This window comes from Haliaeetus albicilla, chromosome 27 (assembly GCF_947461875.1).
Source record: "Haliaeetus albicilla chromosome 27, bHalAlb1.1, whole genome shotgun sequence".
Taxonomy (NCBI): Eukaryota; Metazoa; Chordata; class Aves; order Accipitriformes; family Accipitridae; genus Haliaeetus; species Haliaeetus albicilla.
The window spans coordinates 9,120,711-9,140,425 of record NC_091509.1 but is presented as its reverse complement, the minus strand read 5'-3'; the positions used below and the strand labels follow the sequence as shown (position 1 = coordinate 9,140,425).

Here is a 19,715-nt window from a genome sequence, read left to right as displayed (position 1 = left end):
GCGTGACTAAAAGTCTATACATGCATCACTCAGTAGCACAATTTACTGAAATGTGCACAGTACAAATGCTACTTATATTTGCATCACTTTCAAGATCTCCTGTCCAAAATAAAGATTTTATTAAAAATATTATATATTTTTACATGTAAATTTTTTTTCTTTTTTTTTTTTTTACTGTAAAAATAGAAAAATCAGCTGCCAGGGATTCTACTCTTGCAGTCATTTTCTATCAGCAGACTTTAAAAGTTTCCCATGTTTTACTGTGTTCAGAATTCCTTTATACTCATAATGACACACACAGATACAGCAGTTAAAAACACTGTTTTATTTCTTTAAGAAAGCTAACATATTTAGCAAAGACTTTGTAATTTTATAATGAAAGTAAGCTTCCCACACCCATGCAATCAATTCCACAGTATTATCAGCAGCACATGAAGAGTCATTGTAAAAGAAAAAGAGAAGGCTATGCTGTGCATAGCACATTACAGGGTGAAATGCAAATTTTGTACACAGTGAGGTACAGGTTTTTCTGCCCTCAGAGCATAATGTAAAACCCACTTCTTTAATCCCATCTTCCCATAAATGAATAAAAAGAGAGATAAGCAAAACCTAGTTCTTCTTGGTCAGCAAGAGAACAAACTTTGATAGGAACTTAGGTTTTACAGCAGAAAAGTATCATGCATTTACCTAATAAGACTGCGGATATTCTGGACTTGCAGAAAGCTGTTCTTGAAACCTGAAAGGAAAATTGATACTCTGGTTACTGCATGTGTACAGCAGCACCAACACCAAGTATGTTACAGCAACATAAGCAACTTACAGTATAAATGCATTGCACTTGCAGCACTTTGATGCTCATTTGCTCCCCTGCACATTCATGTTATCTGTATGTGAACAATAAGAAGTTCCTTGGCATGGATACCATCCCTAGGACAATAATTCTGACAGAATAGTAGTCACAAATGTTACTGGTTATATTACTTATTTTGGCTCTGCAAAGAAAAGAAGATAGAGAGGGACCATAGGTAAAAAGAAAAGAAGAATCTACTGTCATGTTCTTTGCCCCTTTCCAGAATTTCCCCAAAACAGTGAAAGAACATGCGTCAGGTAACAGGTTACAAAGGTCCAGACACAAAACCCCAAAGGAATAAAAGCAAAATTCACAAGCGAAAACTTAACTTACCAGCATTTCAGTATCACTCAGGTTGTCTGTGTAACGTTTTGGTACAGATCAGTCTTCCAGAAGTAAGCTGTTGAAGAGACTTGACAGTTTCAGGCTGTGGTCAGGAGAAAGAAATTCCTGTTTTCTTGAAGAGCACCTGATGTGAACAGATGAGCTTCCACACAGTAAGATGCAGGTGCCTGCCCTGCTTTTATGAAACTAGTTCTCGTAGCAGCCCGCAACCGGTCTTTGCCCTGAACAAAGCAGTGTCTGCTATTGAACACGTACTCACTTCTAATATATGTTGATTGTCAATTAACTGTTTCAGAAAACAGGATAAAAGCAGTGATTTTACCAGGAAATTGTTGTATGAGGTAATGCAAAAAACATCAAATATTTGGATAATCCTCTCTCGCACATCAATAAAGTACCTGGATTCAGCACAGTACTTGATTCCATTTATGATAATTGTAGACTACTACTGTTACAAGTCAATATTTCCAGTATTGCACAGTCTTCTCCAGAACACGGTACCTGTACGCATAATGTCAAAGTGGAAAGGTGTGTTCTTAGACATATGGCTGAATACTGACTTCCATCAGTTCCTTGTTTCTTCTGTTATGTTACACCGTAGTTATGTAAGATTACTGCCTGGGCTGAGGCAACTTCTCAAATTCTGGCTACAGTAACACACCAATCACAAGATGAGACAAGCTCGTACGATAGCAAATATAAGTAGTGGACTGCAGCTGAAGAGTGGAAGTATGACATGCCACAAGTTCCAAAGCTGTAACCTAAATGAATGCATTTCCAATATATTCCTGTAAAGCTGGCTGTTCATATCTGTGCTCCATACACAATAAAGACAACTCACACATTGTGCAGTTACAGAATACAAAGAATTGCCCTTTAGATGTGCATAACAAGAAACATGTTACTGAGCTGAACGTTGTAATGAAAATTCTTAGGTCATTATCCAGGGGAAAAGAATCCTTATTTTGAGAGTTTTTAAACCTTTACAAGAGATTGAGAATGGCAAGGTATACAGAGACACTTCAATTTATACGGTGGGAAAAGTATCTGTGTAACTGAATCAAGAAATAGGGATCAGATTACACCACACCAGAAGATCATAGATGGAAGGAAAACTATGTAGTTTAACTCATTAACTCAAAGATGACTTTGTCAAATTACAGGGCTACTTGTATGATATATTAATTTATTCAGAGCATTCTTATGATATTGTCATTCAGTTACATGACTTATAACTTACTTTTTTACAATACAGGTTGAACAGCACTTACATTCTATTTCAGATTAGTAACAGTAAATACTTATTTCTGAGGCAGATGCAGAATGCCAGGACCGGATAAACCAGATACACAACGTGGCCCCTTTCCACAATTGCAATGAAACTTCTTCACTGTTAGGAGGGTCAGGCACTGGAACAGGTTGCCTAGAGAGGTTTTGTACTCTCCATCCTTGGAGGTTTTCAAGACCAGACTGGATAAAGCCCTGAGAAACTTGGTCTGACCCCAGAGCTGACCATGTTTTGAGCAGGTTACACTAGAGACCTCCTGAGGTCCCTTCCATCCTGAATTACTCTTGAAGTATGCCTTGAAATATAAGCACATATTAATAATCTATTTAGTGACTTCTCTTTCCCCACATAAAAAGCAACATTGAAAACAATACACCTAAATTATTATATAAGAAAAAAAATAAGCAAAAAAACCCCCAACCCCTTTATAAATACAACATAAAGGACTGAGACTATGATCTTTACGATTTCTCTCAACTACTTAGATATCCTTTCCTTTATAAATGTTCTTTCACAAAACATATTTTTGAGGATACTTAGAGTAATAACAGTATTATTTGCATTTAATTTTGACTCAGAGCAAATGCATATTATGAGAAAGTTTATCTCAGAGTTAGAATTTTATACATAAAAGATACGATTCTCTTGAATTTCCATCCAAATAATTTTGGACAGTGTGTCAAATACATATTGAGTACTATGAGTGGGATATGTATCAGGAATATTTCTAAAACTAGAATAATTTCCTTGGGTAGTATTCCTTTCATGACTTGCACACCAATGCAATGACTTAGCAAATCTGCAATTGCATTTTCTCACATCAATTATAGTGGCATTAGACTGATTGAAGATGACAACTAATTCACCTAGCATTGACAAAATTTGGATAATACTATGACTGAATTATTTTAAAATGAACTGCTACTATTGTAAGCAATACTAACTCTGAACTCAAGATACAGATTTAAGACACAGGAAAACGTGACTGCATCCAGTAACAGAAAGTAGCTTATACTTTCTAGACACAGGTGGAATTTGAACAGTCTGAACTACCACTACCAAATAACATGAGCAACTGAACAAAATTAACTTTGTTTCACAAAGCTCTCATCATCAGAAAGGTACAATATACTGATCAAAGGAACGAAAAGATTGTGATGTTTAACTTTGCCAATGCTTCTGCTAATTCAATTTCTTCTCTGTTATTCCACTAAAGTAAAATAATGTTTCCTGGGCTTGTTTACTTGAAAAGTCAACACTTCTTCCACCCAAATCCAATGTCATAATCAAAACAAAAGATGAGCTTATTCACTCTGGCTTCTATTTGCTGAAACAAAAACAGTGAAATTGACCAAAAATGAAATATTTTGCATTTGAGCATCAGCAAGAAAAGTAAAGGAAATTCAGAGTTTGGGAAAACAAGAAAAAAACACCCAAACAAAAACAAAAAAACCCAGCCCTGCTGGAGAACACAGATATTTCTTCTCTTTAACAGGAGCCACTGCAGAAGGTTAAGCTCACATTTGAGAGATGAAGCTCCAATCCCTCCTCTAGGAACTTAGGCCAAATGGAACAGCATCAATGGAAAATGACCCAATACAGAGCACACTGCAAGTCTTGTCATTTGGCTTGCCCCTCAGGCAGTAAATTCAGTTCTCTTCAAACAGAGGAGGAACCTGAATGAGCATTGCTACATCTCACCCAAGTCTCTGACTGCTGTCGGTGGGAAAGAAGGGACACTGTTTCCCAGTGTAGGGTATGGGTTGATCCTGTTTTATTTGTTGTTGTTTTGTAAATAGGTAAAAACTGCTTGTAAAATGTCATCTGAATCCACAGTTTTATGACGACTCCAACACGCGTTTTCCAGTCCTTCCCCCGCTGAAGTAATACAGCATTAGCATAACTATTTGAATTGCTATCAGCGGCCAAGTGCAAATACAGATCAGACTGATAACAAACAATTGCCTTCCTGTTCCTAGATGTTTTGCACACTCATCTAAAAAAAAATAATTAAATTTCATTCTTTAAATGTATGTAATCTAATTTGATGAATGAAGGACAATTACAGTTACCCAAGAAAAATACTTCTCATTGCTGAAACATCCTGATGAATAAAAGGATATCTGAAGCCACTTATAGTACTGCTTATTATTTAAATTCCAAAAGCTAAGGTATCCAGACAGATATTTGTCTCAGCCCTTAAAATTAGGGATAAATACCTAATAAACTATTTTTTGAGATAAAAGGCTCAACATTTTGAAACTATTTCCTTGGGGGAGAACCATCAGACAAAGGGGTTTTGGCCATTAGCTACATCTTCATGAGCTTCTCAACTGACTACTCTCTGCTGCTTTGTCTCCGAAAGACATCAGGAACTGAATATAATTTGATCAATAGGTAAAAGCTGAATCAATGGAGTATATTTTGATTTCTCACAATGAAAATTAATTGATACTTATTTCCTGTAAAACAGTGCGAGAGATGCTGGGGAAAAAACCAAACTATCTTGGGAAATAAAATTACTGTAGAAACATATTTTAAATCTTTTCACAGGTATGTGATCACTGCGAGATAATCACAATCTCCATTGCCTTCTAAGGCGTAAGACCTGAGGTCAAGTGATTCCAGCATCTGATAAATATTACTATTTCATAAAACCTGTACCATGTGAAGAAATTATTTCATTTTGAAAAAGATAATTAACTACTTAAGTAAAATGATACTATGGAGGATAAGTAATTATTTGCTTTCAGTGCCACTTCCATCACTTTCAATGATATAAAAAAAAATATTTTTAAAAAAGAACCTAACCTTTAGAAGTTTTTATTTTGTTTTAAATCCCTCCTCTCATTTTGACTCACCTTCAAAAGACAACTTGAGACTTAACATGTGGGCACAGTAATTTCACTCAGTAAGTTTGTTTTCCTTGGGAGAAGAAAGTACGGTCTTCTCTCCTCAAAGGAAAAAAACAATTTTAACTTTCTCTCCTCTGAAATCCCTAGTGTATAGGAATTGCAAGGTGAAGTAACATTTCTCTAAACCTGTGAATAAAGTAAAATGACAACTTACATGAGAATGGGGAAAGAAACCACCAAGGATTATTTATATATTTATATAAAACCTTCCACATTCAGTCTCCTGGTATGAACAGGAAGTTAGATAAATTGTAGTAACTGCGAATTTGCCAAAAAGTGTTTTCATTTTGTAATGAGACATGGATTTAGTTGAATAAAACTCCTGTCAAAAAATGTAGATGGTCTAGGTTTTTTTAAAAAGCATAGACTAAAATATATTTGAAGTTTGCTCCTCACAGCAAGCCTGACGGATATTCTCAGTTCATCATGAACTGGACACATCCAAAGAAAAAAAATCTTGAAAACTGGAAGTAGACTTGAGCACTACAAATGAATGCTAAAACATTTCACTCTTCCACAAAAAACTAATGTAGTAATTACACGTTACCATTTCTAGCTGCAAGTGAGACACAACTGCCACATACAAGTGTTTTTGACAGAAGTTGGAGTAAGTGCATTATTTACAAACAGCACTTTGTTATTTAGGTCATTTCACTAAGTCCCAAATAAACCTTTGTTTAGCACTAAACTCTGTGCTCCAAGTAAGCCACGTATTACAGGAAAGCAAAACACTACATATCAATAGTGGTTTTGTTGGTTAAAAAAGAGAACGGGAGAGAGAAAGGATTAGTCTCACATCCCACTCCAAAGTCAGGTATGTTAGCTGTTATGAACCCAACGCAAATAAACTTCACAAGAGTGCATAGAAGCTGCAACATAACCTACAGCTGTCACAATGACAGAAAAAAGTATAACAAATTAATGTGTCATTAGGCCAAACTCAAGAAGTACTTCCACCTTAACCCAGTGATCAGGAAATTGCTGGTATTGCCACTTCAAAGCAATGGCTACTTATTACCAGGAACAACAGCCTCCGATGCAACGCGACCTCTTGTTGGCAGGAAGACAATGCATGGCAGCACTGAGCATATTTTTTCTGCACCTTTGGCAGATCTGCGCAGTTTCAACTGTGATTCTACAGTTAATAATGATCAGGTCCAACACTTAGAAGCACCAGGCAGCAAGTGAAAAATCACAGGTGAGCAAGCTACTGTTCAACTAAAAGTAATTGCTTTTGTGCCTAAACCAAAATAGGAGAACTTGGCACAACAATTAATATTACTGATAGACTCAACAAACACCAGAGATTCTGCCTGAATTGCCTACTGACTGAATCAAGGCTTTAAACCATTTTAAGTACAGCAAACTTCTAATAAAAATATATGTACTCCAAGGAAATTAATAAAAATAGACTACAATCTCAGATCACACACTGCACAGACCTAAGATATGTAACAGTATCACAGATGTCCTTTCCAATAGCACTTATAAATCTTTTTCTTGAAGAAGTCACCAGTTACAAGGTGTTTGAAGAATGCTAGACCTACAGAAAAACATTTGCCTGCAGTATGAGAAGTTATAACAGAGATCCTACTACTCAGTTTAGTAAAAAAAAAGTTAACATTTACCTTGTAAAATTCATACCTTCTGGAAACAGGACTGTATAGTGCTGGCCCATCAGCTTTCCACACTTCCACATAATTTATTGCATGTAGGATTATCAGAGTATTTGTTAGAAATATATTCTTTTCTTTTGGAGGGCATCTTTCTACAGCATCAGAGATGCCTTCATGGACATTTAGTTTTTCCTCAAACCTTTAGCAAATTAATCTGGTGCTTTTTGAATCATATTCAAAGACTCTTTGAACTGGATCCTTTTTGTTTCCAATAAACCCTTGATAAAAGGCAGGGTTATATGCAATAAGGGCAAATGTACTCTAGCTCAGACTGGATCTAAAAGGCAAAATGCTTTAGAAGTTTTAAAACCATTTGCATTTTGTCGCTATATCTTTATGATTCTATATATTCTTCATATTCAGCTGCAGAATGATAAAAAAAAAACAAAAACAAAAAAAACCACCCCCAAAAAACCAAAAAAACCAAAACCCCCAAGCTTCAAGCTATGAATTTCTCTGTGGAAATCTACATTGCCTATATTGTCCGGTGCTGATAAGCAGAGATTGGATATTAGTATCTTGGATTCCCTTTTAAATTTAACTCCAGGTTGCTTCAAAGCATTAGGAAGCTGTTGCAAAGCTTCTGTATATTCTTGGCTCATTTGCAAACACTACGTCATCTCGTCTGTGTTATGAGAGCTTCCAAGATGTAGACTGCTGCAAAGATACACTGAGATATAAAGAAAATAAGAAATATAATTCCTTCTTGCCTACTGGTAGGGTAATGTATCTTGGATGTTACTTGAGTTCCAGTCTGAAAGCCTGACCAAAGTCCCCGGTTGGGGGTGGTGGTATCAAAATCTTACAAACACTGCAAATGCTGGTTCCCTTGTACACAACCCGCCCTGATCATATGCGCTGATGGTTAGTCTAAATTTCCTTCCCCTCTTCAGACTTCCCAGAAGAATGATCTACCGTTGGGGGTTTTTTTTTAGCTCTTACTGAATCATCCTATTTACACACTGAAGAGGAGTCAAGAATTTCCTGTTCTGTGTTGCCAGTGTGTGTTATGCCACTGAAATTATACCTCTTCTCTTTTCAACATACTTGGCACGAAATTACTAAGGACAAATAAAGAACGAAGTACCTGTCCCAAGGAAGCCACACTATAAGCTGATGTTGCTGAAATGGAGAGTGTGGGTACAGAGGTGGAATTCATCACCGTTTGCTAAACAGTCTATTTTTCTTTCCCCCAAAAAATGCTGTACAGGTTGAATTGTCATAGAATCCAAATTAAGACATCCAAACATATAGATGATGAACAAGGAGGGAAAAGGGGTACTCTGACGAGGTCAGCTTCTACTGATAGAGGAATATCCTCCCTGTACAAGGGCCACTATGCAAAACAGACAGCTGAAGGGACAAAGGGGACAGGACACATGTAAACTTGATAAATGGAAAGAAAAAAACATTTAAAAAAACGAACCACTATTAAGATTCTAACCTTCAGTGGCCCAAAAGTCACGTAAAAGTCACGTAAGCTTTCCACTTACTGTGTAACAGTTGGAAGTGAGACGTTCCCGTGGTATCCTCCTTTGCTGAATACCCCACTTCCTTCCTGGGGATCGCCAGAGTCTCTTGCCTGGCATCAAGCACATTCGCCTCTAACCCAGAAAACCCTTGCCAGGTCTGCTCCCGGAGTTCGACCATTTGTCCCGTGTGACCTGATTATAGCTTTGATCGATGGCCAGAGAGCCATCTGCAAAGTACTCAAAGCTTCAGCAAAAGGCATCTTTCATTTCTTTTCAGTGCCTTAAATGTACTTGTAAAGTCACCTTGAGCACACAAAGATGACTTTTGTTTCTCTTGTTGATGAGCTCTCAGATGATTTGACTGGAAAGTGTTTGATACTGGGCTGCAGTGCCACTGGGAAAAATGATATTCTTTCGCCTCTGTTCTTTCTGGCTTTTTCTAGATTCTGTTATCGAATGGAAGTTTTTAACTTATCTTAATGTGCTTCTGTGGCCTTTTTGTCATGAAACAGAAAAAAAAAAATCTAATGATCTCCGATCCAAACACCTCAGGCTGTTATATAAAGTGAAACGTTCCGAAAACAATTATTTCTTATTCATCAGCAAAGCAGTTCTTCCTCCCCGTCTGCGTGTCCTGTTCTGATTCTGCTTTTTTTCCCTGGTCAGTACAGCTGAGTGGCAAGCTCCCTGTTTGCTAAGGCTTCAGACAGCAGGGCTTTAATGCACTTTTTTTAATGCCACATCTTTAATACATTATGGAAAATGTTTCTGAGAATATGCTTCTAATGAGAACCTCAGTGTGTTCTCGTTTGTTCCACAGCAACAAAGAAATGGAAAAAAAAAAAAAAAATCAGTCACAAGGCAGGCAGTTTCTGAATTATACCTCAGTATAACATAAATACAGCTATGCCAAACACTTTATGAAATGACATAAGAAGGAACTGAAATAATTTTTTGTCTTTATGTGGCACCACATAATTGAAATGGACAAAGGTCCAAATGTACCAGATGAATCTGGAATGATTACATTTAAAAATATTCAAAAGAACCACAATAATTTCTCTCTGTTATGCTAGAGGATGTGCAAGATGATATTTTATTTGTTTATATGAATATGAAGTATTCTTCAAATTCCCTTGTACTTCTTTTTGCCTTTGAGCTCCCACTAGTCTTATGGTTGATTAGCTAAGATATTCCTTTCAACAGTTACAACTCCAGAGAGGCAGGAAACAGCAGAGAAACAAAATTATTCTAGAGCATCATCAGAAACTCAGCGATGCATACTGTAGGGACAGAGGTAGAGAGCAGAAAGGAGAGGTATTCTACCGAGTCAAGTCAGTATTCAACTAAGTAGGAAAAGGCTCTCTGTTGCCTGCAAGTTGGGAAAATAAGAAATGAATACACAGGAAAACTGATATCCTTCTGGTATTGTAACTCTGCTATTCAGTGTGTTGGGAAATAACAATAAAAAAAAAAAAAAAAAAGGGAGAAGTAGAATAGCTCAGATTAGACCCCCCTTGGAAAAGATGGCCTACAGGTTTAGAAACATCATAAAAAAATGGAACATCAACATATTTCTGCCCTTTAAGGATGAACAAAGCAAAAAATGATCACAGAGTTGTAACTAGCTATACATGAAAAAATAGGATTTCAGTTCCCCAAACTGATACTCTTCGAACTAACAGGAATAGTCCTTACACTTTCAGCATCTAGTCTCACTAACACTACCTTAAACTGAAATGCAAAAAATGCTGTCTCTTGTATCTTAATAGATGATACTACCTCTCCCATTTCATTTTTTATATTTTACATACAACCCTTTTCCACCATAATTTCTAATTTGCAAATTAATCTAGATTCATGCAAATCTAGATTAACAAAAAATTTATATTAGCCACAAATTTCAGAGAACACAATGACACATGGAAAAAAAGTAACCCAGGCAGCTAAGAAGCCAGTCAACTCTGGCATCAATAACGGGGCAGGGGTTGCGGGGGGGAGGAAGGAGGAAGCAGAGAAAGAATGGAAGGATATTAGAGACATTAACAGGTATGGAAATGGGATAAAAATCCATCATGACTTACTCAAAGGATCTGGCTAGACAATAACTCCTTTTTTAAAGAAAGTATATCTAACCTGGACTTTATTAAAACATTTGATATAGGACTATGTAAGAACAGACAATTAGTAAAGATATATGAAAGATGTGTAGGAAATTGTACTGCACTGAAAGAACAGATCATGCTCCGTACAGAGACTGATTATAAGCAAAGCTCTTCCTTCTTGGTATTAATATTCTTTAGTATTTGTGTGTTAATGAAATTTCTAATGAAACAAAATCTGCAGGCACTGTTAAGACAAAGGATGATCAGAACAAATATAGCAAGAACTGGATAACCTTGAGGACTGTAGCAATATTAAGAACATTGGTTTATGTGAACAGTATTATGAAAACTCATGTGTTATTAGTACTATGCAAAAAAAAATTCTACCAAAAGCTAGAAGCCACTGCTGGAAAATGAGTGAGGAAGGGAAAGACCTTACTGTACTGTTGCAGGAAAGACTATCATCTGTGAAAGTTATACAGTTGTGAAGAAAGGCAAAGGTGGCTCTTGGAAAAAGGGCAGGATAAACACCACAGTCTAATAGAGATTTCATCTGGGATACTGTTTATGGTCCTAGTTATTCCTAATGAAGAACTAGCACTAACTAGTTCTAAATTTCTCTTAACACACTCTTGTATGAGAAAGCTAAAAGAGACTGTCATATTTGATTTCATGAAATGAAGCCTATGAGAAACTATGACTGCTTTCTTTAAATGTATTATGAAGGTCCCAGCAGGGCTTCGGAAGACATTGAACTACAAAAAATTGTTGACACAAGCAGTGAGCACATTTTCATGCCTTCATAGCCATGAAAACACTTGCGATAGAATTTAGAGAATTTCTAACCATCACAAGAGAGCAGTAGTGAAACAGACATCCAACAGAATCAGTAGGGCAAGAAACCAAGCTACTTTTAGCACGCAGCTTAACCAGTTTAAAGAAGTGATTATGACTTGAGTACCCACACTGAACCACTCAGAAAGTCACATTCAATCTTATTCACTCTACCTATCTACCCACCTACCAGCATTTTTGTGTGAAGCGATTAGACAGACTCAGGTTTTTACCTGAACAGAATGACATCTATAAAGAGCAATGATTTTCTAAAGCAGCATGAAAGGGTTTAAAAACACAGTTCAAGTATTATTTCTATCCACATTCTTTGCAGTAACAAAGGCCATTAAAGAAACACAGGCTAGCTACATGCAGTATCCTGATTTAAATCCATTTTACTTTTGTGATGCTATAACAGAGCTAATAGATCCACAAAGGAGCTCTCCTACAAGCATCCTGACTGCTATGGTAAACTGAACTCCTACCCTTTCTATGATGGAATGAGCACTGTGCTCTTCATACCAAGCAGAACAACAATTTCAAGATCTCGATACCCTGTTTTCCAGGATTGTTTCTTGAAAGATAACTGATCTGGCTTCAAACTTCTACTCCAAATCAGATGAAAGGGAAATTTCAACCTAGAGGTGCCACATTCTAAGTCTGAATGAGAACAAGTGCTCTCACTGAAAAGCAGAGACATAATTTAATTTTCAGGTTTGCATAAGGATTGACCCGGGAGGTATTTCCTGGGAATATTTCCCAGAGTGGGTCCTGCAAGCATGACAGGCAGGGGATATCTAGTTTGTGAATCCCAAGAAGGTTCAGGCATCTCAGCAATGCAGAGAGATGATAAGACTTTGCTGACTGTTTAAACAATGCTGTAAATAGAGAGAAAGGATGTCCTCCGACTCTCCAGCTTTCTACCTTACACACAATTGGAAAAAGAAAAATTCCAGGTCCTTACTACAACAACAATTAAAAGACACTGCATAGCAAGCCATATTCTCAGTAAAAATCTCTGTAAACCTGAATACAGTTATGGCAGTAGTTTTCTCACACATTAAGATCAGCTACTATAGTGGTAAAAGGCTCAGGTATAAAGTTTTGAATCAAATTCTATAATGAACTGCAACACTGCCCTCCCCCCCCCCCAAAAAAAAAAACCTCTCAAGGTTTTATACATTCTCAAAAGAGCAAAGTCCATCATCACATTTGCTGCTTGTGTATTTCAGCGTACAGAAGAGGTGAACTTTAATGATACTCATTTTGCTTAATTTATGCGTGTAAATTATTTCAGACAGCAGTGTCACAAGTTTAATTCAGGAAAGGATTTTGGCATATCTTTAAATTACACTAAAATGAATGAAACCCAGACACAAATTTAAAGCATATTCTTAAATGCTTTCTAGAATAGGGAGAAAGCAGCTCAGCTGTACCAAGTTCTTACCAGACTGTAGCACAAGCTACTGTCATTTTGTACTTCAGTGCACACAGAAATCCCACATAATCTTTTATAATACAGAATTTACTTTAAAAATACACATACTTTTGTGTACAGTATCTTAATACATGCCATTAATTTCCATTTTGCTTGACACATTCAACTTAATAATAGACCCCAGCTGAATTACCTATGGTTCTCCTGAAAAAGGAAATGTATCTTGAAAGTGCTGATACAATCTTAATTAGAGTGCCAAAACCCGCATGCTAACTTTATAAAAGTGATCAAGAATTGTTTTTTTTCTCTGATGTACTTAGATTCCCTAAAGATTTTTAAGTGAAAAGAGATATGAAATTTTATTTCAGACACAAGTCTTACCTACATAGAAAGTTTGATAGAGACACCAGCTATTAGATCAGTATATATAACAGACTGTGTTGTATGCGTTGAAAGTTTAACTACAGCACAGGGGTGAGAAAAAACCCCACAACCACAAAACACCCATTTCAAGGACAATTCTAACCTCTTGCCATCATTTATAAATGGAAACAAGCAGCCACACAGTTCAGCAGTAAAGGAGGATAAAGAACTGATAATAATCCTCGTGCTCCTCACATGAACTCCAACAAGGCATTTGAATGAGACTTTTAAAGCTGTAAATTGTCCATCAAAACACAGAATAACTTTTGCTAATCCTTGTGCTACAAATTACTAATCCATCTGGAAAGCTATTTTTTTGCATGTGTTTACAAGGATTTAAATGTCATCAGACAGAAAGACAACTAGGTTAGTAGCATGTTAAAAAATTAAAAAAAAAAGTCAGAAATAAAAACTCTGAAGCAGTTCACCACAGAATAAGTAGGATTTGCAGAAGTACTTACAGCTCTCAATCTCCAGTGTGCAGTTCTGCTCATCCAGCGGATATCTCCGTAGGTCCATCATACAAGCAGCTGTTGTTGTAATTCTAGGAGGGAAACAGAAGAGCTTGTTAATGTGTCTTGTTCCAATCTTTCCTTGATGGCACATAGTTGAAAGAAGAAAATATATTTCTACCTAACTGACGCTCTTGCCTATTTTTACTGAAATACCATGTCTGCTGCTTACTTGTAACTAATACTGTTCTAAGAAGGTTATGCCAGTCTGGTGGGCGAGCAGACAGTTTCCCCTTTACACACCATTATCACAGTACTGTAAGCTTTAATAATCATCAACCAATTTATCCTGACAAAATGAAGCATGAATTAGGATAGCAGTATTTCTTTCTTTTTATAGTGGAAGACTTCAAGCCAAAAAGGAAAGGCTCAAAGAAAGGTGGCAGAGGAAATCTAAAGAGGAACAGAAAAGACACATACTTCATATCCTGGGTTAATACCCCAATCTTTAACTACTTCTTTCTTTCTTCTGTTTTACAGTGCTTTGCAAATGAAGTATTTTTTATCTTCATGTTAGAATGCAAACATTTTCAGGACCATTTTCACAAAACACTGAGACCATATTTGTGCCTCCAGATTTCACCAAACCTACTAACATTAACATGTTAGTGTGCCTTTTAGATGTTGAGAGAAATATCTGTACTGTCAATAAATCTTTTGCTGATAAACCTCATGGAGGAATATGACCCTGAGCTGAATATGAATCAAGGCACAATTCTCAGCAGCATTTTATTAATGTGTTCCTATTAAGTCTTCTTACTTTGTAGACAAAAATAAATTCTTACCCCCCCATCCCCTACCCCCAGAGCATGCTATATCACTCTGTAGTAATTTAAAAATATTACAATTTGGAATCTTCCAACAGTCAAAATAGTATGTCCTGCATATACTCCACACAGGGCCATGTGTGGATTTAGTGCGTAAGCTGAGAGGTTTCTAGCCTTTCTTCTCTCCCCCTCTACCTGGTAAGAGCTCTTCTCCTACAGCTGCTAGAGCCTGGTGATTTATACAGACTCCTCAGAGAAACAAGGATCTTCTCACGCATGTTAAGTACAGCTGACTGGCCAACTGCATCTGGGGAACCTGCTTCTACACCAGTAGACAAATGAGACCATTGACACAGCAGTCAGCTGTACCAGCTTTCTTTGAGCTGAAAGTTGACCAAATGATTTAGCTCAAATCACAAAATCCAAGATGATGTGGGTGTGCCTCCAAAATGGGACCCAAGTAGATAGATGGAGTGTCTACAGCACAGGCAGACACCGCATGACGCGACAGGATCAGCAGCTACATCTTTCCAGGGTATTCATGAGAGACTGGGTGACCAACAGTTTTATTCTCAAAATCCTGTCCCCTGTGTGAGGGTTACTAGCCTTTCATAGTAGATATTTAGACTGTTCAATAACCGTTTAAAAAACTTCAGTTTAAAAAAAACTGTTTACAAACCTTATTATTCTTTTACATTCTTCGATCTGACAATACAGAGAACTCTTTCATTTGATGGACCTCATTCTTTCTCCTTAAATACCTAATAAGAGTTTGATAGAAGCAGAAAACTACAATTGCCTGACAGAGGCTCAAAATTCACTCAAAATTGACTCCAGCAATCCTTTCCACAAGGCACTTAAGAAACATTGAAGCTATACAATTTTTTCATTAATATCCTTACTCTGTCCTATCTAACAATGCTTCACTGTCATTTCCAGAAAAAAATCCCTGTAAATTTCTTCAAAGAAAAGAGAACCAAAGTAGGGGCAAGTTATTCCTATAAACACTTAGTAAGTCCTACCTCCTTCTTGTCAATCCAGACAAGATCCCTTAATTTTACATTTTGACCATTCGTATGTACTGGGCTCTCGGAGAAAAGGAGCACCTTTTTGGCACTAAGTTCTTTCTTCAATCACTACATGGGTACTCACAGAATTGTTTTTGAAAATACATTGCTTTCAATCAGTGTGGGTCACCACAGATGCTTCAAAAGAAAGTTTCCTGGAGTGAACAAAAGCAGGGGAAAAGAATCCTTTGGCTCCCCGCAACGGAAGTCTTCCAGCTTTTAACAAAATCAGATTGCTGAGGAATATGTTTGTTCATAGCAAATGCAAAAGGAGCAAGCAGCAGCATACATTGTTAAAAAAAAAACCTCTTGCCAGTTCATACTTGGTTCCTTATTTTACAGCTTGGAGGAAAATCAAAGAAATTGCCCTGTTCCAGTATCAAAGTAAGATTGACTATTTTGGGGAAAACTTCAGGAAAGGTGGACTAAGACCAGAAAAAAAATTACAGCTCGTGTTTTTTGTTTGGTTGTGATTTTTTGGTGGGGAGATTTGTTGTTTTTATTAATAACCTCAGTATTTCTGTATCTATGTGTATATTACAGTCAGAAGTTTTAGAAGAATTTCAGTAGTTCACAGAGGAACAGGCAGGAGCGTAGATTTACAGCCAAGGTTTAAGTGCACAAAAGAATCATGGTAAACGCTAACCTGGTTGACTACTATGTTTTCTAATACCTTTCTCTGCACTAAACACATTCTCCCTACCAAAGTCTACCAGACCAGGGGCTTCAACACAGAGACGAAACCACACCTGTGCTATCCTCAGCAAAGTCTCTGTTCATACTGATGCTGGAGCTGAGCACTCACAATTCTGACATATCTTCAGTAGGATTTGTAGGTGCAAGAAATACCGCAAAAGGGGCCAAAAGCTGCAGCCAGCTAGGGTAAAAGCTCTGTAGGGAACATTATCAAATCATTAAAAGACACATTGCCTTACCTCATCAGAAAGTAAAGAAAAAAAAGTGGCACAGTAGTGAAAATGGCTGATAGGGTGGAGTTTTAATCAAGCCAAAACAGCAGTTTTGAATAATGTATTTAATTCAACTCACTTGTTCATTCTTATCCATAATGCAAATCCATTGAAATAAAATAAGAAGTCTGTCCTTTCCTCTCTTCATACCTCCCTCATTTTTTTTCTGACTTCTCTCACTTTTATGGTAAAGTAGACAAAGTTCTCTTTCATCTTCAAAATTATTTAAAGAACAAACCTATGTTTTGATAATTCTTAGTGGTTTGCAATTCATGGTGAATAGCTAAACCAAATTACCAATGCAAGAGCATGCAAGAATTACCACCTTAGAATACTTTTAAAGTCAAGACACGTGACCTATACCTTTTCAGACAGAGGAAGAAACAGCAGTTCATTACAGCAGTTAGGAATACTTGAAACAGACATAAAGCCTCTTCCCCAGAGGAGAGCTATTTCAATTTTCATAAAAGGATTAAAAATATTTTTATACAGCCTGGACTAGTGCACAAAATAGAAAATTGTATTTTGCATAATATAACCTTGAGAACAAACAATGAAAAAGTGAAAGCTTTTAAAAAAAAAACACACTGTGACTCAACATATTACAGTCATTAGGGATGATAACAGAATAACAGTGCTCTCAGAGAAACACTGTATGAAATGAAACATGTTACAGAACTCTCATACACCAATCTTTTCATCTGCCGTTAAACAAAGAGAAACCTTGTGATATTTTATTTTATGATTCCTAACAGTGCAAACCAGTCTTTAGCTTCCTCTTTTACGATCTATATTTTGCATGTAGACTGATTATGGAACACACGCATACAAAAAAGCACAAACCCTGAAGCACTAAACTGACTAAATAAAGTATTATGAAGTAGACCTAAAGAAAACTTTGTGTGTCAAAACAAGCATAGCTACAGTGCAAAGAAACCTGCACCACAACTAACTTGCATGGAAAGTAAAGTTTGCTGTCAATAATTCGAATAATTCAGATAAACTTTGGGGAGGTTCTATGATTCAAATAACAGCTGGAAATTGGCATTGCTCCTTTCACAGTTCAAAGTTGAAGGCCATAAAGAACTCATTTATAACACTTCCAAACTTCAAGCGATGCAGAAAATAATACCTGTAACAAATCCTATCCCAGCAGTGCTAATTGTTCTTGTTTTTCAGTGCTATGCAGGGGACAGTTTTTCAAAATCCCATAGATTTTGCTCTTCTGACAAGTTCAAGTGGGATTTGAAATTCAAAATAGCAACGTAAACAGTTCTGACATCACGAGTGAAGAAAAAACAGCACTGACAGACAGGAGAGCAATGCTAATGATACATGGAGATGGACAGAATCCAATTCCCTCTTGAAGCTGCAGTGGCTCTGCAAAGCTATGGGAAATAAGCGGCAACAGAAACTTATCACTGCCCTGGAAGGAAGCAGCCCTGACCTGTAATTACAGGATTACAGACACAACAGCAATGATGAGCAAGAAGGTGACAATTTCAGATAGCTCCTCTGAGTAGAGTGGTAGTATGAGAACTCTATAACACTCTCTTAACTGTAGCACTGACAGATCCTGATCCTATTGAGTCAAAGACAGAGCTGAAGCCCAGGAAAATACAAAGACTAACTCCTTCTTTAAATGTATGTGCATACATCCTGTTGAAAGCAGCGTGAGATTCTGCTTCAGATTTGCCTATCTGAAGGCAGACTAAGACTCCCCATTAACAATATCGGGAGCAATCCAAAGAGCTTGCAAGGATATCACGCTCTCTAACAGACTGCATCTCTTTATCATGGACTTCATAAGAATCCTCTGCACACACTGACTGGGAGTCACAACCTCTCTGAATTAGTTAGTGAAACTATGTACTGCAGCTAAACCCACTGTTCACTTCTGCTTCTTGGAAACAGTCCGCCTGCGCGACAGTTGGAAACATCAGTGGCAGCAACAGCCAGCAGAACCAATTTCAAATACGTGGAAATCTGGGAACAAAACCGTAATGTGATAAATCTTTCTCCCGAACAATAATATTGGATTTAGACATACGTGTCAAGGTTGTTAGACATACTAACAGATCTACTTTTAAATTAAAATAGATTTATTGCTAATTATAGAGTTCACAGAATTCTTCCTCCTTCTGCTTATTCACATAAAAGATACACTTCCCTTGTACGATCATAGATTAAGAGCTGGCTTCAGCAAAGGATAAAAACCAGTGACATTTCTACAAGACGATAATTAAATCTGAACATTCAGCTACTGACTGCTATAATCTTTCAACTGTAAACTGCATACAGAGCTTATCAGTGTAGTTTTATAGGAAAAAAAATAGCAATTGTTTTATTGATGTTGATGTCTCAGTTTGAGATGAAATATGCTTGGGCTACCCAGAATCTATAATATGCTCTCTTCTAATACCATTCTCAACATTTCATGAGTATTCCAACCTACGTTCCAACTTAGCTCATTTTTCTTACTCCATTTGGGACTTGCTATCTATTGACATGTAGATATTTTCCCCTTGCCTCTGTTCTGTGCAATCCTTGAATAGTTAGGTACTCTCTGAAAGCACTAAGTGTACTTATTAAAGCTAGAAGGCACAACCATAACACAAGTTAAGGATAAGGAGGATATGATGCAAAGCGTTTTCTAAAATAATACAAGATAGGAAAAAACTTTTGTAGCTGATAAAACACAGGGAGTTAGAACACACACAGAAACTTCAACCTCATTAAGTTTTGTTGTTGTTTATATTCCCGGTAAAAGAAGTATGCGAGATTTTTAAGAGGAAACTAAAATAAATGCCTTTGATCTTTCTTAGGAAGAACCTCTGCATTTCTCTGCTGAAGGATAGCCTGTTGTGCCACCTGCATGCCAGCTAGGAAGAGTCATGGAAAACTGGAGAATTTGGCTGTTATTTCATGGTAAAGGAATTCCAAATCAGAAGAATCAGAGTTTTGCTGCAGATTTCCATGGAGTGATGCTCAATTTTCTGCTATATCTTTCCACAGGTAGCTCTCTAAATTGTTCTTTAAATTAGATAGCATTGCC

At 36.9% G+C, this 19,715-nt stretch overlaps 1 protein-coding gene across 3 annotated transcripts in view; it reads right to left on the bottom strand.

Moving 5' to 3' along the window:
* The window catches only part of GABRB2 (gamma-aminobutyric acid type A receptor subunit beta2), a 179,440-nt gene that overhangs the window by 67,232 nt on the left and 92,493 nt on the right, over nt 1-19,715 (bottom strand). For all 3 annotated transcript variants that reach the window (XM_069773027.1, XM_069773026.1, XM_069773028.1), the window contains one exon: nt 13,808-13,890. In XM_069773027.1, coding sequence (XP_069629128.1) covers nt 13,808-13,890 — 83 coding nt within the window. The remainder of the gene's footprint in view (nt 1-13,807; nt 13,891-19,715) is intronic.